At 42.5% G+C, this 17,724-nt stretch overlaps 1 protein-coding gene across 2 annotated transcripts in view; it reads right to left on the minus strand.

Moving 5' to 3' along the window:
• Nucleotides 1-4,873: 4,873 nt before the first annotated feature.
• The window catches only part of LOC112229587 (synaptic vesicle glycoprotein 2A-like), a 52,453-nt gene continuing 39,602 nt past the window's right edge, over nucleotides 4,874-17,724 (minus strand). For both annotated transcript variants that reach the window (XM_042311603.1, XM_042311611.1), the window contains 9 exons: nucleotides 17,476-17,609; nucleotides 17,147-17,236; nucleotides 16,635-16,742; nucleotides 13,022-13,110; nucleotides 12,468-12,632; nucleotides 12,103-12,236; nucleotides 10,378-10,584; nucleotides 9,882-10,041; nucleotides 4,874-9,176 (listed from right to left, as the gene is read on the minus strand). In XM_042311603.1, coding sequence (XP_042167537.1) covers nucleotides 8,993-9,176; nucleotides 9,882-10,041; nucleotides 10,378-10,584; nucleotides 12,103-12,236; nucleotides 12,468-12,632; nucleotides 13,022-13,110; nucleotides 16,635-16,742; nucleotides 17,147-17,236; nucleotides 17,476-17,609 — 1,271 coding nt within the window. In that variant the 3' untranslated portion in view covers nucleotides 4,874-8,992. The remainder of the gene's footprint in view (nucleotides 9,177-9,881; nucleotides 10,042-10,377; nucleotides 10,585-12,102; nucleotides 12,237-12,467; nucleotides 12,633-13,021; nucleotides 13,111-16,634; nucleotides 16,743-17,146; nucleotides 17,237-17,475; nucleotides 17,610-17,724) is intronic.

Below are 17,724 nucleotides of genomic sequence, written 5' to 3' on the forward strand. Positions count from 1 at the left end.
CGCTGGGCAGACTGGCAGCACTAGCTGCTCCTTACAGACTGACAGCTCTGTCGGCTCCGTGCTGACTGGCTGCTCCTTGCAGCCTGGCAGCTCCTTGCAGACTGACAGCTCCTTGCAGACTGACAGCTCCGTGCAGACTGACAGCTCCTTGCAGACTGACAGCTCCTTGCAGACTGACAGCTCCTTGCAGACTGACAGCTCCTTGCAGACTGACAACTCCTTGCAGACTGACAGCTCCTTGCAGACTGACAGCTCTTGCTTGCAGACTGACAGCTCCTTGCAGACTGGCTGCTCCATGCAGACTGGCTGCTCTATGCAGACTGACATCTCTGGCTGCTTCATGCAGACTGACAGCTCTGGCTGCTCCATGTAGGCTGACAGCTCTGGCGGCTCCGTGCAGACTGGCAGCTCCTTACAGACTGGCAGCTCCTTGCAGACTGGTAGCTCCGTGCAGACTGGTAGCTCCGTGCAGACTGGCAGCTCCGTGCAGACTGGCAGCTCCGTGCAGACTGGCAGCTCCGTGCAGACTGACAGCTCCTTGCAGACTGACAGCTCCTTGCAGACTGACAGCTCCTTGCAGACTGACAGCTCCTTGCAGACTGGCTGCTCCATACAGACTGGCTGCTCCATGCAGACTGACATCTCTGGCTGCTTCATGCAGACTGACAGCTCTGGCTGCTCCATGTAGGCTGACAGTTCTGGCGGCTTCTTACAGACTGGCAGCTCTGGCGGCTCTGTGCAGACTGGCAGCTCTGTGCAGACTGGCAGCTCCGTGCAGACTGGCAGCTCCGTGCAGACTGGCAGCTCCGTGCAGACTGACAGCTCCGTGCAGACCGGCAGCTCCGTGCAGACCGGCAGCTCCGTGCAGACCGGCAGCTCCGTGCAGACCGGCAGCTCCGTGCAGACCGGCAGCTCCGTGCAGACCGGCAGCTCCGTGCAGACCGGCAGCTCCTTACAGACCGGCAGCTCCTTACAGACTGGCAGCTCCTTACAGACTGGCAGCTCCTTACAGACTGGCAGCTCCTTACAGACTGGCAGCTCCTTACAGACTGGCAGCTCCTTGTAGACTGGCTGCGCTGAACAGGCGGGAGACTCCGGCCGCGCAGGAGAGGAGAAAGGCTCTGGCTGCGCTGAACAGGCGGAAGACTCCAGCAGCGCTGTAGAGGAGAAAGGCTCCGGCAGCGCTGAACAGGTGGGACGCACTGTAGGCCTGATGCGTGGTGCTGGCACTGGTATGCCGTGCATGCTATGCCAAGCCCACACCTTTCTTTCTACTCTGTCCAATACATCCTCCACACTCTCAGACTCAGCACTCTGCTTCGCCGACAGCTCCAATTCCATCCATGGCTCTGCCCAGGGTCCTTGTCCGTCAAGGATCTCCTCCCAAGTCCATTTATCCAAAGAGTGCAGCCTCTCCCAATGCTGCTGCTGCCTCTGTTGCTTCTCCTGCTGCTGCCTTTGCTCCTGCTGCTGCCTTTGCTGCTGCTGCTGTTGCTCCTGCTGCACCTGTCGCTTCTCCTGCTGCTGCTGTTGCTGCTGCTGTTTACCACGCCGCTTGGTCCTTGGTTGGTGGGTGATTCTGTAACGGTTTTCTAGTGGTGATGAAGGAGAGTCGGACCAAACTGCAGCGTGTCGATTGCGATCCATGTTTAATACAACAAAGAAACACGAACTTACAAAAAACAATAAACAAAACCGAAACAGCCTAACTGGTGCAAACTAACAGAGAGTACACATAGGACACTAAGGACAATCACCCACGACAAACTCAAAGAATATGGCTGCCTAAATATGGTTCCCAATCAGAGACAACGATAAGCATCTGCCTCTGATTGAGAACCACTCCAGACAGCCATAGACTTTGCTAGACAACCCACTAAGCTACAATCCCAATACCACCACCAAAACCCCAAGACAAACACACCACAATTACCAAAAACCCCATGCCACACCCTGGCCTGACCAAATACATAAAGATGAACACAAAATACTTTGACCAGGGCGTGACACATCTACAAAAGCCGCGGCCCTTGCTGAGCAGGAGAACAACTACTCCAAGTCTCAGAGCGAGTGACGTTTGAAACAATATTAGCGCGCACCCCACTAACTAGCTAGTCATTTCACAACGGTTACACCAGCCTAATCTCGGGAGTTGATAGGCTTGAAGTCATAAACAGCTCAATGCTTGAAGCGTTGCGAAGAGCTGCTGGCAAATGCACGAAAGTGCTGTTTGAATGAATGCTTACAAGCCCGCTGCTGCCTACCATCGCTCAGTTAGACTGCTCTATCAAATATCAAATCATAGACTTAATTATAACATAATAACACAGAGAAATACAAGCCTTTGGTCAGTGATATGGTAAACTATCATTTCGAAAACAAAACGTTTATTCTTTCAGTGAAATACGGAACCGTTCCGTATTTTATCTAACGGGTGGCATCCCTAAGTCTAAATATTGCTGTTACATTGTACAACCTTCAATGTTAATGTCAATGTACAATTCTGGCAAATTAATTACGGCCTTTGTTAAAAATAAATGGATTCACACAGTTCGCAACGAGCCAGGCGGCCCAAACTGCTGCATATACCCCGACTGCTTGCACGGAATGCAAGAGAAGTGACACAATTTCCCTAATTATAAGAAATTCATGTTAGCAGGCAATATTAACTAAATATGCAGGTTTAAAAATATATACTTGTTTATTAATTTTAAAGAAAGTCATTGATGTTTATGGTTAGGTTTGGTGCAACGACTAAATCATCACCCGTTTGGTGAAGTAGGCTGTGATTCGATGAGAAATTAACAGTCACCGCATCGATTATATGCAACGCAGGACACGCTAGATAAACTAGTAATATCAACCATGTGTAGTTAACTAGTGATTATGTTAAGATTGATTGTTTTTTATAAGATAAGATTAATGCTAGCTAGCAACTTACCTTGGCTTCTTGCAAAAACGAATCCTCAAGCTGACAAGGTAAAAATCTGTCATTCCGCCCCTGAACAAGGCAGTTAACCCACCGTTCTAGGCCTTCATTGAAAATAAGAATGTGTTCTTAACTGACTTGCCTAGATAAGTAAAGGTGTAAAAAATGTTTGTTTTTTTACAAACAGCTGGAGGCAGGGCAAACAGCTGGAGGCAGGGCTTTCTCCTATAGAGCTCCATTTTTATGGAATTGTCTGCCTACCCATGTGAAAGACGCAGACTCTGTCTCAACCTTTAAGTCTTTATTGAAGACTCATCTCTTCAGTAGGTCCTATGATTGAGTGTAGTCTGGCCCAGGAGTGTGAAGGTGAACGGAAAGGCACTGGAGCAACTAACTGGCCTTGTTGTCTCTGCCTGGCCGTTTCTCCTCTCTCCACTGGGATTCCCTGCCTCTAACCCTATTACAGGGGCTGAGTCACTGGTTTACTGGTGCTCTTCCCTGGGAAGGGTGCGTGATTTGAGTGGACTGAGTCACTGACGTGATCTCCTGTCTTGTCCAGTGTCCTGTGAATTTAAGTATGCTCTCTCTAATTCTCTCTCTCTTTCTCTTTCTTTCTTCCTTTCTTTCTCTATCTCAGAGGACCTGAGCCCTAGAACCATGCCTCAGGACTACCTGGCCTGATGACTCCTTGCTGTCCCCAGTCCACCTGGCCGTGCTGTTGCTCCAGTTTCAACTGTTCTGCCTGCGGCTATGGAACCCTGACCTGTTCACCGGACGTGCTACCTGTCCCAGACCTGCTGTTTTCAACTCACTAGAGACAGCAGGAGCGGTAGAGATACTCTGAATGATCGGCTATGAAAAGCCAACTGACATTTATTCCTGAGGTGCTGACCTGTTGCACCCTCGACAACCACTGTGATTGTTACTATTTGACCATGTTAGTCATCTATGAACATTTGAACATCTTGGCCATGTTCTGTTATAATCTCCACCCGGCACAGCTAGAAGAGGACTGGCCACCTCTCATAGCCTGGTTCCTCTCTAGGTTTCTTCCTAGGTTCTGGCCTTTCTAGGGAGTTTTTCCTAGCCACCGTGCTTCTACACCTGCATTGCTTGCTGTTTGGAGTTTTAGGCTGAGTTTCTGTACAGCACTTTGTGACATCAGCTGATGTAAGAAGGGCTTTATAAATACATTTGATTGATTGATTCTCCTATGGGGACAGCCGAATAACCCTTTTGGAACCGTTTTGTGTGTAGCTTGCATCCAGTAGCTTGCTATCTGCTGTTAAGCCAGCTATTTTACAGCAGACTCTGCTTTACATAGCTACAGTATCTGTTACCTATAGCTTCAAGATCTGTTCTTTAATACATGAAAATGCAATGCTGCCAATTGACGTGGGCTAATTTCTTTCACAACATACTATGACTAGCTACGTTTGCCTTCTAACGTTATCTACCTGGTTAGCTAGCTACTTGCAGTACATTGACTGCATTTCATAGCCTCAAATAGTACCTTAGCTAGTTAGGGTTGTTATTAATAAATTATCAAAGCTGTAATAACCCAAAGCGAGTTGTAATAAATGTATTTGCAACCTACCTTTTCACAGCGTCCTCAGTTATCCAACGTACACAGGAAGTGCCGCCTGGTTTGGACTGTCTTGTGACTTTGTAGTCTTTGTAGACGACCTGGGACTCATATTTGCAGCAGTAAATTGTAGTCTTTGTAGGCTAGTAAATCTAGTACTGGTGGAGGTTTGTTGCAAAGTAAATTTTTTCTCAATGAGCTATTATGCCTGTTGGTGAAATTACATTAAACCAACATGGAATAAGACATTGGATTGACATCTGTGGCCAGTGGGATTCTGTTCTGACCCCTAGGCACAAAAGTCAAGAAATCAATTTTATCATTGATGATCAATTCGGTAAATTATATAATTACAAGGGTTTCAGCATTAGGACAGTAGTTTATTTTTCTTTGCTATCCATTGCAGTTCTGAAAAGGTAAATAAATAAACGATGACAAAAGATAAGAAAAAATCTCACACACAAACTATAACAGAATCATGACGTTGTAACATTTAAGTATTCTTCATAACCAGTAGTATTTATTTTGATGTATTTACTTATATTCCATTTTCATTTACAAAATACAGTAAATCGAAGACACCATACAATAGTACTCTGTCATTTACACTTCAGTTTTTTTGTCCTTTGTATTTTTTTATGGTTCCACATGTATACCGTATTGTAATTTCTAATATTATGATCTATACTTACATACAAACAACTACAGATTCTACAGCACAGTACTATGACAGTGATAAATTCTCTGTTACATGTAATTAATTGCAATGTTTTCTTATTGACAAAAGCCTCCAAAGACCTAGGGGTAGTTTTAGAAGTGAATATAAGCCATTCAGTCCCATTTAGTAGAAGCCAACACACAGCATTTCAGTGGAAAAGGCCCAGCATATAATGTGTTTCATTTCCCAATAGTGTTTTGGGGAGAGATAAAAGACAAACAATCTAACACTTATTGCTATAATTACGTTTTTGCACTCATGATTGACCGTTGACCGAGCAACAAGTTAAGAATACAAAAAAAAACATGTAACAGAATTGAAAATATGCAACTACAGGTACTAGAAACAATCTTGACTTAAAATATCCTGAACTGGTTCACTGAGAGAGTAAATAGATAGTTAAGCATTTCACAGCGTTCCATGTCGTACTATACAACATTAATATTGACATCCTTGTTTATCATTTCATGGGCGGTATAATTATGACAACATAGAGATAGGATATGGAAACACAGATCAGACACATGCTGCAATGCTGATGCTGATTCTTCAATAACAAATGGAATCTTTTAAGATTACTGCGCTTCTTAGAGGAATTGTGAATTAATGTACTTTCCGACAGACTGGCCATCCACGTCCCAAATCAGTTCATAAAAACTGCTCCCCCTACCACAGGAATATTTTCAAGGGGTCAAAGGTTATAAAGAGCTATAATATTTATTAATGATCTATGTTATATTTTATTTATTTTAATTTACATATTTAAATCTATATTCCAGTTTCTTTATGACATAGTATAAACTTAAGACATACAAAAATATTTGGCAATAATCAATGAGAGAAGTTACTCATGGCACACTTATAGATCGGCAGTCACTAAACCATCAGTGAATGGTTTGGATGTGTAGACTAATGCATGTCGATTTTGAGGAATGTGGTAACGGCTTGAAGTTCCTATATAGATTAAGAGGTCATACACTGAACGTACGATATGCTAGTTTATGGTAATGTAAACATAAAGTAAAGTGAGAGGTTGCTATGTCAATAAATAGTCAACTGCGACTACTGTAAATCATTGTATACTGATTATTTTGTGTGCGGTTCACAACTGCATGCGTCACTCATTTGGTACCAATGAATCATTTGGCTACTGTCTTAAATTGGTCGCTTGTAAGCAGTTATTGTGCGTACGTCAACTGCTTTACCTTCTGTTTCCCTTCATGTGCTAGCTACTGATATATTTTATGTCTCAAAGGTTTTGGTCTTTTCAAGAATGCAAGGCATTAACAACTGTGCATGTACAGCTAAGTACATTTAGTGCAATGGATTGGTCTTTATCTAGAATGCTGTTAAGTCTACATATGGCTGCTATCCTAAAAAATGGCAGTTTATGATCATTTCCTTTGTTGCTGAATCAGTGCTTTGTTGCTTTTCTGAGTTTGTTTCTTTGTAACATGCAATTGTGAACATACCACACTTGATCAATGTGCTTGCTATAAGGGGAATGTGAAACGTTGTTTGGTACCAAACCAATGTTCAGGAAATCTATGGATCAGACATCCCATGAGGACACTGCCCTTAGCAGTGTGTTTAGTCCTAGTCTATCATGTATGATAAAAAACCTCAGCGGAGGTGTGTAACATGTTAAATGTACCCATATAGCATGATGTTCTAAGCTTCAAGGGTGGAAATCAAAGGAAAGTTATACTACTTCTATTTCAATGCTTGGTGAAATGTTTCCCATAAGCATCCAATAATGTTCCCCATCTCATCGAGGTTTAATTGTCGTTTTGATCATTTGATCAATAAAGCAGCTTTTACTTGTATCGCCACATCAGTTAATCATACTCCAAGTATCGAATAAAACAACTAATAAACAAGCTATCAAGAATCCACAAAAAAACACATCAATATTGCAGGTCAAAGTTCAATATTGCACAGGCAAACATGCACAGTCTCACACCCATATCAAAATCAATAATAAAATATGGGCTATGATGTACATGATAGTATTTAATGACAGTGCATATATGTCCTTACCACTATAGTCTCTTTTGAAACACATTGCACCCAAAAGTAAATATATCTTAAATAAATAAATCTTAAATATATCTTAATATCTTTCAAACTCAAAATAAATATCAAATGGAATCTACTGAAAATATGTCACATTGTTGCAATGTTTCACGGAAGTTTACTACGTCCTTTCCATATCTTTGTGTCTTATTTTCAACTTCATTATTTTGAGGATTTTCGCTCCACTTTGAACATCTAGTTCCTGTTTCACAATATCACAAAAAATGAAAACGTATGTTTCAGTTGTGCACATTAAAGTGGTTTGATGTGTTTAAGGGTTGCGAGAATGTTCCTGAAATCCAAGGTCAATGTTAGAACAGGCAAATGATATCATAGGCAGTGTGATTTCTCTCGTAAAAAGGACATGGATTCAACATCTAACATCTGACTTATTGATCTACAGTAACATGATACACTTCAATGCCATTTTCGTATTGTGTTCTATCTTTCTGGCAAATTGTCTACGAATTCACTTATGCATACCACTTTCCAAAAACACATCTTCTAAGAGCAAAACATAAAACCTATGACAGATGGAACAAAGAAGGCATTTGTTACTACAGGATACATGAAGCAAGAATGACGCTTGAACTGTGGGCTTTTAAACGTTCGTTTAAAACGTGACAATAATAATAACTATTGTAACAACAGTCCTATTTGCATTAGCAAACATTTGTGCTTTAAATGTGGAATGTTTGAACAAAAGTGCTGTTCTAAAATGTACATGGCGAACAATGTGGGCTGAACAAATTTCAACATTGTCAGAAATGGAGATTTGAAGGATTGATTTGAGCGGCCGTTTAATGATTGATTGAGATAGAACGGCTAGAAAGAATGTTTTAAAGGGAAAAAGCTCAACAGATCACTTTTGTCAACAGTCTCATTCAAACCATAATGAAAAGTAAACCTGGAATGTTCTAAAACCTATAAAATGGCAGTTATTTTGTACATAAAATAAACACAAGACCTTGGAAGGTATGAAAATGAGGAGGCCTTGGTTTAACTGAATGTTTTGGTTTACCCATTAAGTCAAAAATAGTTCAAATCAAGGCATAACGCATCATTTATGACTGACGTTCTACCATAGCAATGTAGACTCATGTAGATGGGAAGTGAGTTGAGCTTATCAGAGAAATTGGTGTGAATATGGATTGGATGGCTAGTGGTAATTTCTATTACGGGCTATTGGCATGGCTCATAAACTAGACCCCATGTCCCTACCCCATAACCCCAGTAATCTGTCTTCATTTTGGGGACCTGCATCTAAACTACCTCTTCAACCCTCATAAACACATACACTCAGTGATTAAGATTGCACTGAACAAGGATTCAAGTTGGAACAGCTTCTGTTGGTCTAGGGGCAGAGTTTGGTTGCACTTCCCTTTCTCTACCAACTCACAGCCTATTCATAGGGATCAATGTCAAGCATCGGCAGCACAGTTCCACAGATCTTAGTAGTATAGAGATGTGTCTATCTAAACAGTACATCCAATATCAGGCAATCCACAATATTTACAGCTTAGTAGATCTGTGCAGCATCTGCATTGAACTAATTCCTGTGAATAGGCTCTGACTTCAATGGGGCGTACAGGGCAGAGTTTAGGGGTTTCTTGGGCTACTTGTTGTTCACAGTGTGGCTTACTCATTCTGACCCCCCATGTCGCCCCCTAGGGGCGTGGCCACACTATTGCAGCACTTGGCCCCGCGTCTCCGGCAGCTTGAACGCCAGGAAGCTGCCCGCTGCAAGCGCCCCGGAGGCGAACAGGATGGGCACAGCCTTGGTAATGCCCACGAAAGAGGTGAAGATGCTGATGCCCAACACGGCTGCCAGCTTACAGAGGGCGTTTAGAAAGCCAAACGCTGTGCATCTGGGAGGAGAGAGGAAGATCAGTCAGTTCCCTAATGACCTCTATTCAAACAGTCTCAGATTGAACTCATAATGTAACACCTGCAGGAGGACTGTTCAGCCAGATGGGCAGCACTACTACCCTTTCTGAAATTGGAAAATAATATTTAATCATGGTCCGATATTATTAAGCAAAAAGGCATGGGGGGGTGTGGTAAATTGGCCATTTACCGCAAACCCCCAAGGTACCTTAATTGCTATTATAAACTGGTTACCGACGTAATTAGAGCAGTACAAATAAATGTTTTGTCATACCCATGGTATACGGTCTGATATACCACGGCTGTCAGCCAATCAGCATTCAGGGCTCGAACCCCGTTGATAATAATGAACAGCCAGTCTGCTATGATGAGATCTCAGAGTTTTGAAATGGCCAGAAATGTTTCAGTCAACCCAGTTTACTGGGATATACAGATTTTTTATTTTTTTTAGTATATGTTGGTTGAGGCAGTGCAGTGTTCACTCAGCCATTGGGTGGCAGTAAGGATTCCCACCCAGTTTCACGCACCACTACCACCAATGCTCTTACACAGTACTACAACCTCCATTTTCCTCCATCTAGTGTAACCAATCACATCAAGGCACCACTTTTGCCAGTACACCCTGGAAACTACAACCTTCCACAATGCCAAGGTTTTGGTGTGGCTCTCTGGTTGGAGTATCCTACCTCTTGTCAGAGGGGTAAAGCTCCACCGTCAGCACGTCCAGGGCATTCCAGGAGGCGATGCTGATGCCCCCAAACAGACAGAGCAGAGCGATCATGGCCGACTCGCTGTTGCCAAACGACAGGAAGAAACAGCTGACACAAGAGATAACACTTGAGCCCGCTGAAGAGTGAGAGGAGGGAAAGAGATGGGGAGGGAGGGAAAGGGAGGGAGACAGAGGGTAAGGAGGGGTCGAGAGAGAGAGAGAAGAAGAAGAGAGGGAAAATGAATGAATCTATGAATATGTCATCTAATATGCCTGCTATTCTTGCTGAATCCATTTTGGCCATTGTGAGACAGAAAATTCTGCCCAATCTACCATAGATTAAGCAGACTACATTTTGTTTTCTTAAGGTTGCTGATCTCTATGTGTCGAAGACATGCACCAACAGTACAGTGCAAAATCAGATGACACCATTGTAGCCGTGACGACACTGTCGCCTCTCCTCGCTCTATTACCCAGCATCCTCAGCCGTCCGATCTTGTCCATGAGCAGCGCCGACACGATGTTGCCGGGCAACACGGCCAGGGTGCCCAGGAAGCTGACAAAGTATATCATGTAGGCACTGTTCTCGTCGCTGAAGTCGCTAAGCATGCAGCCCTCCTTGTTGTGCAGGAAGGTGCTGTTGACCAGTTTGCTGTTGATCAGCCTGTACTTGAACAGATCTGTTGGGGAGAGGGGGGGGGGTGTTATTGACGAGAATTGTGGTTAATTCGATTCAACGTAGGGATAGACTTTAATGCATTCTGTACTGCTGGTATCTTTAATGTCAGCTGAGATCAGCTGAGATGATGGTATTGTGTTCATATGAGATATATGAACACAATACCATAAACTACAGTCATTCTAATGGATGAATGACAGAATATGAACTGGGGCGTAAGGTTCGCATATATAGGGCCTATTCAATGAGTTACAAAATAAAATACATTCATAATACTGAATTCTTTATTCTGCTGTACATGTGAGACCGGTGTGTCCATACTGTCCAAGCCTAACCTCTGACCTCCAACCTCTAGGTTTTGCTCTGCTGTACTTCTCAGTATAAATCCATCATGAGGTTGGTCCCATAGTGGGTTAACATCCTGCACTATGGCAACAATCTAGCAGCTACTAGCTCTTAGTGGGAAAGCACAGAGGGATTAGACATTAAAGCAGTAGTAGTGAAATGGCTTTTTAATTCAAATGCAAATGAGTAGCTCCTGCATGGCACTGATAGCAGCAGAGTGATTGCTTGACTAGCCTAATGACGGACAAACACCTAACAGAACGAGAGGGAGGCGTTTAGATAGTCACTATTGTACTGCTCTGATAACGTCTTGAGAGAGACAGAGAAAGAGAGAGTGAGAGAGACTAAGCCATTGTGGGCTTGTGTTTGGCTGATAATAGGTTTCCATCGTTGTAATGCCAGAGATAAAATTGGATTCTGCCGATGGATCGAGAGGACTTCAAGCTCATCAATTTTGCCCATCTAATAGGTTTCCATCGTTGTAATGCCAGAGATAAAATTGGATTCTGCCGATGGATCGAGAGGACTTCAAGCTCATCAATTTTGCCCATCTAATAGGTTTCCATCGTTGTAATGCCAGAGATAAAATTGGATTCTGCCGATGGATCGAGAGGACTTCAAGCTCATCAATTTTGCCCATCTTTTGTCATCAGCCATACAGATGAATCATCTTCTTGTGCAGGCTGCCTTTGTTTTGGAAAAATCTATCATTCAGTTTGAGATGACTGACAGTTATGTAATTTGCAGGCTGAAGTAAAATAGCATTGGGGCTGTGTTGCTAGGATACTTCTCTCTGTCTGCATTGCCTCATTATGTTACAGAGCCAGAGAGTAGAGTGATGGTAATTGAGCCATTTTGTCTTGTATGAAGAATATAATTGGAGCTGATTCTCTGCTCTGTTTCTGGCTCTGTTTCTGTAAGAGAGGTTTTACACCTTAGCAAGAAATGCAAAAGACCTATATGAACAATATAAGACATGTTTATCTCCTTAGACAACAATATGGCATACAATTGTATTTTATCTGTCAATCAAACACAGAAGCCACTAACACAATTGAGATTACAGTACTTAGATGAGTTAATGAAGGGGAAGCCCCTTATAAGCAAAACAAGACATTCACAACTTATAAACACTGATACAACACTCATCAGCAGAGAGTTGAAAACAACCAACCTGTGTTGTAGAAGAGGGTGGCGATGAAGGTGCAGTTCTTGAAGAAGGTGTTGCTGGAGGTGATGTCTTCAAAGTAGCACTCCTCAAACAGAGAATCCTCGAACACCATAGACTTCATCTTCAGATTCATAAACCTGTCAGAGACAGAGGGGGAGAGAATCAGAGAGAGAGAGAGAGAGAGAGAGAGAGAGAGAGAGAGAGAGGGAGAGAGAGGGGGGAGAGAGAGAGAGAGAGAGAGAGAGAGAGATAAAGAGTTTGTTTTAACATCAGAATGACTGACTGACCCTTGACCTGTATGAATGGCTTGGTACCCTGCTGTGTTCCCATGACAACGCTGGTGAGGGAAGAGGGAAAGGGGGACCTACTTGTTGTTGAAGTACTCTCCGTTGCGGTGCACCTGGTTCTCCAGGGTGAAGTTGAAGGTGACGTGCTCCACCTTCTCCTTGATGAAGACCTTGGTGCGCGAGGAGTACTCCTGCTTCTGGAGATACTTGATCATGTCAGGGAACCACACCGTCAGCCCATAGTAACTGAGGGAGAGAAGGGAGATGGATGTTAAGACAGACGTAGGGATCATGATGATCAACTTAACATAATCCACTTAGAAGGGATAGGACACTAACTACATCATCAATATCAGTAATGTCAAACTAAATTTTCACTTGAGTCAGACACAATCAAATCAAAGTTTATTGGTCACGTACACACATATGCAGGTGTTATAGCAGGTGCAGTGAAATGCTTATGTTTCTAGCTCCAACAGTGCAGCAGAATGCCTCGCAAATACAATACTAATACACAAATAATAAAAAAATCGAAACAAGAAGTTAAGTTAGTTTATTATACCTGTAGTTCATTCTATGCGAACGTGACTTTGGCTGTAAATGACCTGAAATTTTTTTGGGGAGCGTGACTTTACCTGAACGACATTGAGAACCACACAGCCATCATCATGAGAGTGGTGCGGCGGTACTCAGGAGAGAATATGGCCAGGAAGTTGCTCCACACCTACAGGGAGGTTCACACACACACACACACACACACACACACACACACACACACACACACACACACACACACACACACACACACACACACACACACACACACACACACACACACACACGCACACACACACACAAACGGACAAACACACGCAAACAATATATCTCAAAGGAAATCTCTCTACAATCTACAACAGCAATAAATAAACATAAAGTTCCACGTTCCACACAAGCCAACTGTAAACACAGCTAGTGAACATAGCTAGTAAACACAGCTAGTGAACATAGCTAGTAAACACAGCTAGTGAACATAGCTAGTAAACACAGCTAGTAAACACAGCTAGTAAACACAGCTAGTAAACGTAGCTAGTAAACACAGCTAGTAAACACAGCTAGTGAACATAGCTAGTAAACACAGCTAGTGAACATAGCTAGTAAACACAGCTAGTGAACATAGCTAGTAAACACAGCTAGTGAACATAGCTAGAAAACACAGCTAGTAAACACAGCTAGTAAACACAGCTAGTGAACATAGCTAGTAAACACAGCTAGTGAACATAGCTAGTAAACACAGCTAGTGAACATAGCTAGTAAACACAGCTAGTGAACATAGCTAGAAAACACAGCTAGTAAACACAGCTAGTAAACACAGCTAGTGAACATAGCTAGTAAACACAGCTAGTGAACATAGCTAGTAAACACAGCTAGTGAACATAGCTAGTAAACACAGCTAGTGAACATAGCTAGAAAACACAGCTAGTAAACACAGCTAGTAAACACAGCTAGTAAACACAGCTAGTGAACATAGCTAGTAAACCCAGCTAGTAAACACAGCTAGTAAACACAGCTAGTGAACATAGCTAGTAAACACAGCTAGTAAACACAGCTAGTAAACACAGCTAGTGAACATAGCTAGTAAACACAGCTAGTGAACACAGCTAGTGAACATAGCTAGTAAACACAGCTAGTAAACACAGCTAGTGAACATAGCTAGTAAACACAGCTAGTGAACATAGCTAGAAAACACAGCTAGTAAACACAGCTAGTAAACACAGCTAGTGAACATAGCTAGTAAACACAGCTAGTAAACACAGCTAGTAAACACAGCTAGTAAACACAGCTAGTGAACATAGCTAGTAAACACAGCTAGTGAACATAGCTAGAAAACACAGCTAGTAAACACAGCTAGTAAACACAGCTAGTAAACACAGCTAGTGAACATAGCTAGTAAACACAGCTAGTAAACACAGCTAGTAAACACAGCTAGTAAACACAGCTAGTAAACACAGCTAGTGAACATAGCTAGTAAACACAGCTAGTAAACACAGCTAGTAAACACAGCTAGTAAACACAGCTAGTGAACATAGCTAGTAAACACAGCTAGTAAACACAGCTAGTAAACATAGCTAGGTAATCTCTGCACACAGGCACTCTATAAACAACGGGGTCTGATATACAAACAATCGTTCCAGTCTCTCATTCTGTAGTTAAGAGCATATAAACATGAACCTTCTCTGTTCTCTTTTATAGTAATAGCAGTGGTGATTGTCTATCAGAGAGGTATGTGAGACTATAGGCGGAAAGTAGCCTAGCGGTTAGAGCGTTGGGCCAGTCACAGAAAGGTCGCTGGTTTGAATACCTGAGCCAACAAGGTGAAAAATCTGTCGATCTGCCCTTGATCAAGGTGCTTAACCCTAATTTGCTCCAGGGGAGCTGGACTACTATGGCTGACCCTGTAAACCAACACATTTCACTGCACCTATCTGGTGTATGTGACAATAAAACATGTTTTTTTGGTATACAGATACTATTTAGTTTAGCTAGAACATAGCACATTTTTGTTAGACCAATGATGAGCATTCAAACTGTAGAAGAAGAAGAAGAAGAAGAAGGAAGGATAATCCTCCCATTCTTGTTAAAATATTCACTCAATTTAGCCCCAGTTGACCAAAGATCCTTAGGAGAGCAAGTGAAACATTACAATCGTCTCTGAACAGGTGAAGGTAGAGTATGTTACCTGGTTGAACAGGTTAAGGTAGAGTATGTTACCTGGTTGAACAGGTTAAGGTAGAGTATGTTACCTGGTTGAACAGGGTAAGGTAGAGTATGTTACCTGGTTGAACAGGTTAAGGTAGAGTATGTTACCTGGTTGAACAGGTTAAGGTAGAGTATGTTACCTGGTTGAACAGGTTAAGGTAGAGTATGTTACCTGGTTGAACAGGTTAAGGTAGAGTATGTTACCTGGTTGAACAGGGTAAGGTAGAGTATGTTACCTGGTTGAACAGGTTAAGGTAGAGTATGTTACCTGGTTGAACAGGTTAAGGTAGAGTATGTTACCTGGTTGAACAGGTTAAGGTAGAGTATGTTACCTGGTTGAACAGGTTAAGGTAGAGTATGTTACCTGGTTGAACAGGTTATTAAGGTAGAGTATGTTACCTGGTTGAACAGGTTAAGGTAGAGTATGTTACCTGGTTGAACAGGTTAAGGTAGAGTATGTTACCTGGTTGAACAGGTTAAGGTAGAGTATGTTACCTGGTTGAACAGGTTATTATGGTAGAGTATGTTACCTGGTTGAACAGGTTATTAAGGTAGAGTATGTTACCTGGTTGAGCAGGTGAAGGTAGAGTATGTTACCTGGTTGAACAGGTTATTATGGTAGAGTATGTTACCTGGTTGAACAGGTTATTAAGGTAGAGTATGTTACCTGGTTGAACAGGTTAAGGTAGAGTATGTTACCTGGTTGAACAGGTTATTAAGGTAGAGTATGTTACCTGGTTGAACAGGTTAAGGTAGAGTATGTTACCTGGTTGAACAGGTTAAGGTAGAGTATGTTACCTGGTTGAACAGGTTATTAAGGTAGAGTATGTTACCTGGTTGAACAGGTTAAGGTAGAGTATGTTACAGGGTTGAACAGGTTATTAAGGTAGAGTATGTTACCTGGTTGAACAGGTTATTAAGGTAGAGTATGTTACCTGGTTGAACAGGTTATTAAGGTAGAGTATGTTACCTGGTTGAACAGGTTATTAAGGTAGAGTATGTTACCTGGTTGAGCAGGTGAAGGTAGAGTATGTTACCTGGTTGAACAGGTTATTATGGTAGAGTATGTTACCTGGTTGAACAGGTTATTAAGGTAGAGTATGTTACCTGGTTGAACAGGGTAAGGTAGAGTATGTTACCTGGTTGAACAGGTGAAGGTAGAGTATGTTACCTGGTTGAACAGGTTAAGGTAGAGTATGTTACCTGGTTGAACAGGGTAAGGTAGAGTATGTTACCTGGTTGAAGAGGTTAAGGTAGAGTATGTTACCTGGTTGAACAGGTTAAGGTAGAGTATGTTACCTGGTTGAACAGGTTAATGTAGAGTATGTTACCTGGTTGAACAGGGTAAGGTAGAGTATGTTACCTGGTTGAACAGGTTAAGGTAGAGTATGTTACCTGGTTGAACAGGTTAAGGTAGAGTATGTTACCTGGTTGAACAGGTTAAGGTAGAGTATGTTACCTGGTTGAACAGGTTAAGGTAGAGTATGTTACCTGGTTGAACAGGTCAGCCAGCTTCATCCTCCACCTCTGGTGCCAGGCGGTGCCCTCTCCCATGTCCACCAGCTCATCCATCTGCTTAACTGTCTTGATAGTGGTCACCTAGGGGCAACAACACAACTCAGTCACACTAACTTCCTTAACATAATTACTCCCTAAACAAGTTTATCAAAGCTTAATTCAGAGCTAAATTCATCCTCAAATAACTAATAAGTTCAAGCTAATTCATGCAAATTGAACAAGGGTCCTCCTTACTGTAAATGTAAGAGACAGGCTGTGATTGCTCAGAGGCGGGATTTGCTAGATGATTCATGGATATAAAAATGTCCCCTCATTTCTTTTCTCTGAATAAAAGACTGCTTCACTTCACAGACTAGATGTGTCTGATCTGGGTTTTATAGTAGTTTAGGATGGATGTACTGTGTGTGCATGTGTGTGTGTGTGTGTGTGTGTGTGTGTGTGTGTGTGTGTGTGTGTGTGTGTGTGTGTGTGTGTGTGTCACTCACAGAGAAGACCCTCTCTGGGTAGCCCTTCGCCCTCATGTTGGTGTCATGGACCTGCTTCAGAATCATCCAAGCCTCATCGTGTTTCCCATTCTACAACAGACAAGACAGACACATTTGTCTAATGAATAGTTAAACAAATAGGAACTCATTATAGTATATTTGTCAGGATAATCAGGATTCCAGCAGCTGTATATTGAAGGTAGCTACTGTAGGTGTCATGATATTCAAACACAGCAGTAAATCCCAAGTTAAACCCAAGATGATAAATGATGCCTTGGGTAGCTACTACGATTTTTTGTTATATTTTCATTGGTGGTTGGTGGACTGACCTCCAGGAAGAAGCGTGGGCTCTCGGGCATTGTGGTGAGGGCAGAGATGGCTGCCACAGAGGGGAAGGCACACACTAACACAAAGACACGCCAGCTGTGGAACTGGTACGCAGAGCCCATCTGGAAACTCCAGCCTGGGACAGGGACATGTAGAGGTTGAAGAATTATGGTGCAAGGGTCATACCAGAGAGCAGTACACAGGACGATAAGCATATGCATCCATGTTTGATAGAAGCATAACAAAGAATG

This window comes from Oncorhynchus tshawytscha, linkage group LG03 (assembly GCF_018296145.1).
Source record: "Oncorhynchus tshawytscha isolate Ot180627B linkage group LG03, Otsh_v2.0, whole genome shotgun sequence".
NCBI classification, from domain to species: domain Eukaryota; kingdom Metazoa; phylum Chordata; class Actinopteri; order Salmoniformes; family Salmonidae; genus Oncorhynchus; species Oncorhynchus tshawytscha.